The sequence below is a fragment of the Colletotrichum godetiae genome (assembly GCF_030913485.1).
Source record: "Colletotrichum godetiae strain CBS 193.32 chromosome Unknown BDP55scaffold_91, whole genome shotgun sequence".
Lineage (NCBI taxonomy): Eukaryota > Fungi > Ascomycota > Sordariomycetes > Glomerellales > Glomerellaceae > Colletotrichum > Colletotrichum godetiae.
The window spans coordinates 18,716-29,112 of record NW_026851339.1 but is presented as its reverse complement, the minus strand read 5'-3'; the positions used below and the strand labels follow the sequence as shown (position 1 = coordinate 29,112).

At 52.8% G+C, this 10,397-nt stretch overlaps 5 protein-coding genes across 5 annotated transcripts; 4 read left to right on the top strand and 1 right to left on the bottom strand.

The window, feature by feature from the left end:
• Positions 1-282: 282 nt before the first annotated feature.
• BDP55DRAFT_567100 (uncharacterized protein) lies at positions 283-477 on the top strand (the record flags this gene model as incomplete). The annotated part of the gene is made up of 1 exon (XM_060570563.1): positions 283-477. The coding sequence occupies one exon, from the start codon at positions 283-285 to the stop codon at positions 475-477; it is 195 nt and encodes a 64-aa protein (XP_060422255.1).
• A 1,890-nt stretch (positions 478-2,367) lies between these two features.
• BDP55DRAFT_638667 (uncharacterized protein) lies at positions 2,368-2,964 on the top strand (the record flags this gene model as incomplete). Its single annotated transcript, XM_060573145.1, has 1 exon — positions 2,368-2,964. The coding sequence occupies one exon, from the start codon at positions 2,368-2,370 to the stop codon at positions 2,962-2,964; it is 597 nt and encodes a 198-aa protein (XP_060422254.1).
• A 1,934-nt stretch (positions 2,965-4,898) lies between these two features.
• Positions 4,899-5,912, top strand: BDP55DRAFT_638666 (uncharacterized protein; the record flags this gene model as incomplete). The annotated part of the gene is made up of 3 exons (XM_060573144.1): positions 4,899-4,937; positions 4,996-5,210; positions 5,258-5,912. 3 exons carry the CDS (start codon positions 4,899-4,901, stop codon positions 5,910-5,912), a joined length of 909 nt encoding a protein of 302 aa, XP_060422253.1.
• Positions 5,913-6,673: 761 nt separating this feature from the next.
• Positions 6,674-8,375, top strand: BDP55DRAFT_685479 (uncharacterized protein). The gene is made up of 4 exons (XM_060576449.1): positions 6,674-7,211; positions 7,259-7,357; positions 7,414-7,734; positions 7,781-8,375. Exons 1-4 carry the CDS (start codon positions 6,853-6,855, stop codon positions 7,887-7,889), a joined length of 888 nt encoding a protein of 295 aa, XP_060422252.1. The 5' UTR covers positions 6,674-6,852; the 3' UTR covers positions 7,890-8,375.
• BDP55DRAFT_721355 (uncharacterized protein) lies at positions 8,240-8,961 on the bottom strand. Its single transcript, XM_060578510.1, has one exon. The coding sequence runs from the start codon at positions 8,666-8,668 to the stop codon at positions 8,270-8,272; it is 399 nt and encodes a 132-aa protein (XP_060422251.1). The 5' UTR covers positions 8,669-8,961; the 3' UTR covers positions 8,240-8,269.
• Between the last annotated feature and the right edge of the window lie 1,436 nt (positions 8,962-10,397).

Here is a 10,397-nt window from a genome sequence, read left to right as displayed (position 1 = left end):
TCTCTTTACATCTAGGCTGTGGCATGTCGAGCTAACGTCACTCAACGAAAGCGATCTATTCTCGTGGTAGGCATGCACGTTGAAATCATTCGGGCGTGATCATCCGTCACTTTGGCCGTTCGATACTTCAGCTCCATACGAGGTAAAGGTCTCGATACACCATAAAGCCAATCATTGGAAATATGAACCTGCGGGCGGTCGAACGTGCCCGTGGGTGATCCCACCCTCGCGCGCAGTATATTACATGTATGCATCACACACTCTCTTCACAGGAGTTTGGAAATGTGCAACTATACCCAGCGCGAATTCTACTGCGGTTACGTCCGGTGGATTGTGTCGCGGTGGTGTCCAGTTTACAAAAGAACCCAACGACGATGCCCGCCTTCCGTTACGCATTTCGAATACCGCGGGGATGAAGTCTGCGGGGAATGCAAACCATCTGCCCCAGTTGTATGGGAGAGTATGATCGAACGGTAACAACAGTTTCTCGTCGCAAGCGTGATTGGGCTAAATAGAATAGCAAAAAAGACCAAATTAACTGAATTTCCCAGGCACAGTTGGCGGCGATGAGGAGGCTTCGTAGACAAGGAGCCGATCTCGTTCTGGAAGGCTTTGTGTGCACTCGGATGCGAAACCACCATCGTCAAAGCCAGTGAAACGCATCATTGTAATCTGAAAACTTTATACATATCATGGCTGTAATGCTGGGGGCTTTAATAATGAGTCCTTTGAAAAAAAATCATTGTGTATCACCTGTGACGTTGGTCTTGCGTCTCAAGCTTCAGAGTAGAGTTGCGATCGGCGGTCGGGAGTTTCTGCTAGATTGTAAATCGTACATCAATACCATCAGATGGCTGTGGAGCAACATTTCAATGTGCCTGTCCTCACGCTGGAGCGGTCAGCATTGCTTTCTCGTCACAAACCGCGCGGGGCCGAGGCGAGTCCATCCACGGTTAAACTCAATTCACAGGACACCACAATACTGTTTGCGGACTGCTAAGATGTTCTGGCGATCACTTTGTTCATTCTTATGAGACCCTCAACCCGCCTCGATACTATGATCTGAGCCATCACCTCCCCTCCGTCAACGAAAAGACTCCTGATTCCCATATGAGAAGGTCCCTGCTGAGACCCATGGACGACAATACTATTAGTTTACTTCGCTGGCTTGAGAATGACAGCAAAAGCCTCGAGAAGAAACCCGACTGGTTCCTGTTCGTGGACACAACCAAGGTAACGTTAAGAGTACTACTCTTCGTCGCTGGAGGGTGTTCTAATGCATGCAGGTCATTGGCCTTTGCCACGAGTCGCGTGCCAAAGTAATGGTGTCGGTCGGATATCACGATGTAGCACGCCCACCCTGTTCCCGTCGGTTGCATGTCAAACGGAGGGCATCGCTGGCCTGGCAAAAGCTGCGAACTCGCTGGGTCTCGAAACCCAAGGCGGTCTCGAAACAGCGCAGCACAGTGTCGAATGAGATTTCAGGTTTCGGCAGTTGGAAGTATCACGCAGTCTGGATAGATCAAGAGCGCGGCTTTCCTCGCCACGGACATTATTTTTCGCATTCTGAGCAATTCAGAATCGAGGGCGGGATTTGTTGGGAGTCGTCGCTTACCGGGCTCGACTTTCGTGGCTACTGGTGACTGGTGGGTGGTGGCCAGTGGAATGACTGGATAGCCAGGCCGAAGAAGATGATGTGATTGGTCTCGCGGTGGAACCACTCACAGTCCCCTCAGTCACCATTTTTACCACATGTCGCTGCGGTTCGTGAGGGCGACGTGCCAACCGGCGACTTCCATGAGCTGGGATTTGTCTGAAGTGTTTGACCATAACCATGAGAGATCGGACCAATGAAGAGGCATGCATGCAGTGAGGCCGGGCAAGGTGTTTTGTTCTGGACAACTTCCCACCGTGTCTCTAGTCTGGCTGCTCCAGGGCACGTTCAATTTGAACCAATCTTCGCCTGTCTCAAATCCACGTTCATCATAGGCTCTAGCTAAGACCTGCAGTCAGGGTGGCCGTAAAAGTAGCTCGTAGGGGGGCCGACTGCTGTATTGGTCTTCATCATTCTCAGCCATCGTTGATAGACAACCCAATGACGGATGGCGTCTCCGATGGCAGTCACTTTGAGAAGTTTGACAACATTCTGCATTTGCGCGCATAAATTGGGCGCGGTGTACAATGACCTAGATCCCCCCTGACAGTCCACATCTGGCCACACAGCAATCTGGGCAGCGTGTAGTGACTCGAACAACTGGATCCATTGTTAGCAGCAAGCTTGAGGCGAGGATCTGTGGCCTTCGGCAAACGAAGGCATGATGTGTTCGACGACGCGGGACTATGCACGCATTATGAAAGAAAGGTATAATGCATGGTGCTTTTGTGATACGCCCCAAAGATCGTGCCCTACTCGCCATGCGCTCAAAGGCATCGTCAGCTACAGCCTATACGACATCGCACTGGAGCTGGGGTACGCTGTTGCCGCCGCATCTGCGCAGGATCTTTGGGGCGCCCGTCAAAATTCAACACCCCGATTTCTCGCCCCTTTCTTTCTGCCAGAAGGCCTACCCCAGCCCTAAAAAACCTGTTTATGATACACGTTCGCTTCTCGCTTCCGCAATATCTCTGGCAGGCGACGCATCGAACAGAAATGTCGAGGCGGCCAAAGTCCGCCCACTTATCCAGTTGAAGTCGCAGTTGGTGTCACAACGGAACGTCAAAGAAACGTCAACGACGAGGGAACGGCGAGTAAGACACTTCTTCGTACAGAATATGACAAAACGGATGAAGAGACAGGCTGTGATAAGCGCATGTGACTTCCGCGTGCTGTACGAACGCTCGGTGCCTGACTTGTATGGGCCGTCCGTCGACAACCCAGTAAGATTGAATGAGGTCGTCGTTCCTGCTCCCGCCTGTTGGCGGCCTGTACTAACTTGGTGCGCGGGACGCATTAAGACGCCTTAAGCACGACCTCTAGACCTGGTGAGCTGGCTGTGCGGTTTCTTCAACAATAGGTTCGGCGACAACGGCCGAGGCAAAGCCCAATGCTCTGAGCTGGCGGGCCTGACTCTGCTATACTCGATGGGCTTTCACAAATTAACTTCCGAGGCTACAGGGTGTATTTTCAGCGGGATAGTCTTATATCTGAGAGCCAGAGCCTTCACCATGAACCAGGGAAAAGGGGGGGGGGGGAAATGCGGCAATCTTGGACAATGAGTCGGGACTTCTAGCTTCTGTTGAAGATTGCGCACCAGAGCTGTGTGGAAAGCCATGTCTTGCTCTTTTCGAATCTTACGTCCATGGCGGCCGGTCTCCCCGCTTCAGCTAAGCCTTAGGGAGCCGAGTAACCTATCGCTAACGATTCACACAGAGCGAGCGCAAAGGACGTCCGTAGGCTGATCGGGTTCTCTGACCATTTGGAGAACCAGGTGTGGCCCGAGGCCGCGAACGAAATTCAAAGTGAAAGCCTGGAATGCTCTAGCTAGACTGGTGCATGGGAAACCCCCTGCTGGCTTCTGCAACTTGCACGAGGAAACAATATCCTTACCCAAATGAGAGCTTGGAAGGGATTCAGTAAGACCGAGACTAGCCCGACGGCGGAAACCCCTCTCTTATCGTTACGACTCATGAACCGAAAAGTCCGCGTGCGACTGCAAATGCCCAAGCGGCCTCTCTCGTCCGTTGAGTCGCAACAGGGCCGCGTATGGGAATTTGGTGGACAGCTCGGGGCAGTTGAACAGGTATGTATGGCTGACATCCTGGCTCCCATATGCGATGATCTGGTCTTTTGGCCATTGACCGCGGAGATCCTTACGACACGTGAAATATTATGAATGAGTATCGCTATAGAAGCAACCTAGACTACGTTCACAGATACAGTCAGTTGCTAGGAAGGATATGGTTCGAAATCCTGCCAAGAGCTTGATGGAGAGGGGAAGAAGGGAAAGATGATTGGCGCGCACCGCACCCGTTGCCAACGCTTGCTTTGGGTCAGTCAGGCATGCTTCAAAGTGACACACCTCCTTTCCTGTCCATAATCCCACTGCTATGCGCTACAATCCACAAAGATTGTAACTCCTGCGGTCGGCCTGGATCATTAGTTCACTCAGCTGAATGTGGTAAGTGCATACCACGGATGGCACACAAGCGGATTGTACCTTTCCCAGCAGAGAGAGCTTTGAAGCGGAAGTGGTTCTCTGAATTGAGACCATTCGTTCAGAACGCGGTTTTCATTTGACTCTCGAAGTATTTTGCTGGTGCTCAATGTCTGGTGTTGAGACGATGGTTCATCCACTCACGATTGGGTCCGCGCCCAAGCAGGAGCTCGGTGAGCGCGCGGCTACGCAGAGGGTTTCGCCGCTTCGACTCAGGGATTTCCACCAGTTCAAACTACGAGGGCTATAGCTGTGACCAGAAACAAATCTAGGCTTTTGATTACCCCGGTTGCTTTCTTAGTGGAACCTAGGACCTTTGTGATTAGATGCTTCGATTCCTTATGCCATTTCTCTTGCGACCTTGGAGGGTAGCTTTCCAACAGCCGTTGGAACCCCCGGATTGCGAGATCCGAGATTGCGACGGAGTTCATGCGTAGGCCGAGCGAAGAGCCGACGAACCTGATTTCCAGGCCTTCGAGATATCCCCTGTAGAAAAGCCTCATCAATCAGGGAAAGCGTTGTAATTTTCATCACATGACGCCGAGCACCTGTTGGACCGCCTGCAAGGGTCTGAAAAATCTCATAGCTCATGATTTTCCTCATGTTCATCAAGGAGAATCTGATGGCTTGCCAGGCTCGCAAGACACAAAAAGCTTGCCTGAAACCACTGTGCACAAGATCGAGCGCCTTGTCATTTGTTCTTGATTCCTTTATCTCGAAAGCAGTTCTGTGCCAGACTTCGCAATGGCTGTACCATCTGCTACACGACAGTACCCGAAAAATGTGCGACCCATTCCGGGCACCCCTACCCCCTTCGCGCTGACGCTGACAGCTGTGACAGGACACCCTCGCGAAAGCATGGGACCTGCTAAACCATACTCTAGAAATTGGTCTCGGACATCAATCTTGGTCTTCAGTGCCGGAAGTCAAACTTGCCGCAGACTTTCCAACGAACAGCGCGATTTGGCTGACTCGAGCCGCCGATATGAGGGCTTCCAACGGACTTGAGAATGCACAATTTATAGGATATCGTGACCCTCAGCTCCATCCCTGGCTGTATGTTGAAGAGGTCCACCAAAAGAACAGAACTGATAATCCTGCAGAGACTCGCTCGACGATGACATCTGTCTTGAAGTCGACCCGAACATGATGTGGAAGGAGCGAAAGTACGATCTGATCCATTCTCGAGTGATCGGGTATATAGAAAACTGGCCAGAATATCTCAGGAACGTGCAAAGTTGCCTTGCAACTGCAGGTGTGCTCAACATAGAAGTAGTTGAGATGATTCCTTTCACCGACGAGGGTAGCCTGCCCGAAACATCCCCTCTCCTGAAACTATCTCGGGTCTTGTACGAACCTTCAGAAACACCAGAAGAACCGATCGGTAGCGTTTCCTCCAACATCGAACAAGATATCCAGAACCTTGGTATGAAAACAACGCTTACCACCCACAAGCTTCCAATCAAACATCACCCGGACAAGAACAAGCCTTTGCTGGGAGATTGGCTCGCATCGACGATGATCCAGTTTATAGAAGCAAATGTACCCATCGGGCGCGAGACGCCAGCGCGACTTAGACTGGATGACAAGCTTGTGGAAGCAGCGAAATCAGAAATCTCACACCCTTCTTTTCATGCATATTGCAACTGGTCGGTTTCTCCTCGTAATTCGGCAAAAGATCTGAAGCTGATCGTCTTCAAGCTATTGCATAGTGGCAACACGGTATTCCGAAGTACTATCTGTGTCTTCGCTTTGTAATTGATGGGCTGGAGAGATAATTGCGGGGCAAGTATTAGTGTTTAGTCGCCTGTGGGTTCACGAAGTATGGCATCTCCAAACCACGATTACAGAAAGGCACCTCGCAATAAACGCTCCGCACACAATCGCATTACACGAAGCTGCCAATATCTGTCTCGCATGCAAGTGATGCACCGTGTCATCGTGACATCTGAGAATGTTACACTCCTTAGCAATTGCTTGCGTATATCACACATCACGTTCCAAGGTTTCGCGATAGCTGTGGGTTAAATTGTATCGTCCAAGCCACCACAGTGTGAACTCCTTTGCAAGACTGCCCCGACGAAGGGACGCCGAAAACGATAGAGAAGGTGCTACGTTCGACCCGAAACATGATTTAGTTCTCATCGAAGCAGCTCTTGGCGTCAAGTGTGAAGTGTCAGCGGCGATGGAACGACAAGGTGTACCGGGAGAAACGATGGTTAGCCGAGCTTCAAAGGTGATGACTTGATGGATCAGGAATTCAATCAGAGGCCCCACGTATGAAGCGGCCGGTCTCTCGTACTTTGCTACTCGTCTGTGGCGCTCAAGATACCGCACCGGCCGACAGGATGTATGAGCGGCGAGCATGGGTTGCCGACACCACTTTCGAGTAAGACAGGCTGACGGAAAATGCCCTGAATGCGGTGAAAACTGCTTGCCAGGTGTGGTTTGGCTCCGAAGACCCCTGAAAGCAGCTCAACGTGGCCAAGGCATTGTTCTTGGGCACCTCCAGTGCCTGGGCAGCCCGGACCTAGCAATGGACGATCGAGGCCCACCTGATTACATACTGGAGAACGGGGTGACGAGACCGTGCGCCGCTGGCCGCGTCTTATAAAGCCGTCGCGGTCCCGACGATAGCTGGAAAGGTGTTGGTCGAGACCGTATCAGTCTCGATAAAAGAATCTGTTCGTTGATCAACATGGCAAAGGAGCCCCAATCTTATGGCGGCGAAACGTTTTCACAATATGGCTATGAAGCATCCTCAAGTTCTGACGATGGAACAAACTCATCTCTCGACTCTGGCGTTTCTGACCTAGATATGTTCGTTGACTCCGGCCCCGAAGTCTGCAGTGACATCGAGCTAGAAGATCGCAAGAAAATGGCCCTTGACGTGTTAGAACGTCACGGAAAATACTGGGACACCCAGTCGATCGATGATTGGAACCTTCAATCGGTCAAGTCCGGAAGGTTTATCATCAGCGACAAATCCGCCAGATTTGCGACGGGGAATTTCCGCGCCAGGGGGGAACCACTTGTCCTGGATTTTGTAGATAGCAGGTAAGTCGGTTGATCGATAGCACACTTGATGTCGCTGACAAGCACAGTTACGGAGAGGATCTCGGCGTTCAGTCTTCGCATGACTACGTTTGCATTTGCATCACCGGAGCAACATTTTCGTCGCACCTCTTTGAAAATCTCTCCAAGTACCGCTGTTACCGGGCCTTTCTATGAGACGTCTGCTAATCGAATATCGAATCAGGTCTCTCAATCCCAAGGCTACCATCGACGTTCAATGCGGCGGATTAATTGCATCACCCGCGAAGTCCGATGACAGTCCTTCCACGGACGAAACCTTGGCCGGAGAACATGCAGATATGATACAGAAGGTCAAACATTTGATGGAGAAAGTTGGGCTTGTGTCTCAAAGCACAAGGACGCGTCGTATACCCAGCGCATCAACAGTGGCGCGAACATTCCAGACTGGAGACCCATGGAGCTTACCGAGAGTGACAGGCGGCGCGAATAGGTACCTTTCTACCTGGCAAATGCTTCACAGAGAAGAAGGCGTGGAGACGTTACTGTAGGGTCAGTCGCATCAATTGACAGGCGGAAGCTGACGACTGCAGGCACATTATTCGAGCCAGCGCGTCGCGAATGAAGAGACCTAGAGAAGATTTCATTGATGAGGCTGGACCGAAACGACTTCGCTTGTCGGCTGGGAGGCGAGACGTGTGACGGAGAGATGCGACTCCGTGGGCCTCGATGCGTAAAAGACCACTCGGTAGAGAATTAAAGGGGACTATTTGGATGCGCTAGCCGAAGTCAGGCGTAGTTAAGGCGTCATGCCGCAAAGTGTATGCTACGCCCAAAACCATATCTGTAATTCTATTCAAGCCGTCTTGCGTGCTGCTGGGCATTTCCTCTGTGACTTGGGGTGGGGGAGGAGAACAGTATGCGTAACATGATATTCGAGCGGAATTGACCTTATCACCGGCTTGCGAGGCTTCCTGTAGGGCATACGTGGCAGGTCGGCGATCTCATCACATTGACGGAGGACGTTCTGCGGACGCAGTAGCGGAAGGCCTGGCGCTCTCGCAACAGCGCCGAAGCCTGGACTAGGGCATCTCGAGCCGAGGCCCAATCGGGGCAGCCCTGCGGGGTGGGTTGAGGGCAGGCGTGGGCAGCCGGAGCGAGTGACATTGACCGAGGGGCGCTCGAGCCCCCGGCAGAGTGACGGACACCAGGTATGTGGGGCTCGAGGACCAGCTAGGAGGGGGTGTGCGGGTGCGGGTGCGCATGCTGGACTGGTGAGGTGTGAGCAACGACAGAGGTGCTGGGTGAGCTAATCGAACAAAGTTGGAGGGGAGTGGGAACGACAAATCTTGCATCGTCCTTGCAGCCTCCCCAGTGCCACGGCACAGACGACGTGGGGCGCTCATCTCACGTTTTAGCGTTCCCAGACGGCCCGCTTTTGGCATGCACAGGGAACGTTGGCCCAACCAATCAGGGCTCATCTTCCGACTTCATGTCTTGCGCAGCGACGGCCAGCGCAGAACCCGACAACATTCGTGTTGGCTGACCGTCGAGAGATTCGCGGACCAGGGAAAGGGCCAATCGCGGACATGCCGTGCAGTACCCGCTGGTTGCCGCCGGCATGGGCGGTCTGTTGGGCATCGGACCGTGGCTCCTTGCGAATGGAGGCACTGGCTCTGCGGTCGTGTCCCTTTGAGGCAGCTGCGGCACCCTAGGCATTCTAGGACATATAAAGGCTGGTCTGATGGCGAGATATCAATTCGAATACATCAAACCTCACTTTACCACAACGCAACCTTACACTCTTACCCGCAACCAGCACAAGATCGAAGGCGAACGAAGCCGAAAGGATGGACCGCTACCCCTGCGTCAACAGATACAAGCACGGCGTCGACTGCCCCGGCTGGGTGAACGTCCACGGTGCGCGGTGCGAAGACTGTGTTGTCGTAAGTCACACGCCCGATCATACCCACGTCTTAGTGACCCTGGATAGTACAACCGGTAGACGCGAGGGGTCTTAGGTGGTTCAATGCGATCGACGGAGCCAAGGGATGGGCGGAAAGTACCTGCAGCAACTTGATTAGCCAGACGGAGATGATCTTGAATCGACCCTGTGTACTCCTATTGTGTGTTTGATGTTCCCTCTGCCAGGTCCATGCCCCTGGATGCCGATGCTACGTGCAAGTGACTGTTCTCCGAGTTTCCCAATGCTGCCTAATTGTACCGTAGTCTGCCTCGAGCCTGCTCGCAGCCTGCTCGCAGCGATATCGGACGTGCGAACCATCGCAGACGCCTCTCACGGGAAGCCATAAAACCGTGCTGCCCAGACGGCGTCGAAAGAATTGTACTTCTAGTCACACAATAAGCGCAGAATTGACCGCCGCGGAAAGTTGCGAAAGGACGACAGCCAATTGCTCACGATACTTCCAATAGCCCGTAGAAGTGCTGGAGTCGAGGACCATGCTAGGAGCCCTGGGGAGGCGGAGCTGAGATGGCGGACCAACCTTAACGCCCAAGGTAGCACAACCTCCGCGACGAGGGCCTACCTATGGGACTAGATGCTGGTCGGATCAACGTAACTTTCCAAGGTCTCGACCCCAACGACACCACCGCACTTTCGCCCGTCGGCCAAGGAACCTATCCGTCGATAGTGCCATGCCACTTTCGATACTGGCTGCGCGGGCTGCACCTGAACAATCGGGAAATGGGGATGGGCCCGCACATGGTGAGTCCCCAGTCTTATCCACCCTCTACACCCTTCCATACAAGACCGTCAAGCGGTGTCAGAAAGCGTGCCATTCCCGGCTGGCAATTAGCCGTGTTTCCGCTTCTAGTCAATCCCCGCGCATCAATGAGACTAGAACTTTGGCCAGCATCGGCAAACGGCACCTAATTTCGCGAACGGGTCTTCGATTGCCACGACCAACTGGAACTCTGGCCGTCGATCAGCGTACTAGTTCCGGGCGACTCACCACATGGGCTTCGTTTCATTGGAAATCATCAAGTCGTTTTTATGACAGCTGGTGTCGAGCCCTCGCAAGCTATCTCAAGCCCTTCTTCTGTCTCGATCTCCCGTCCCGCACGTCCTTCCAGCGATTCTTGACGCCACCCAGGCCGACGAGTTCATGAGTTCTTAGAATATCAAACATCATACTGGTAGCTGACGCATCCAATCTGTTTCAATGGGGCTACTCGGGCGGCGTACTGACC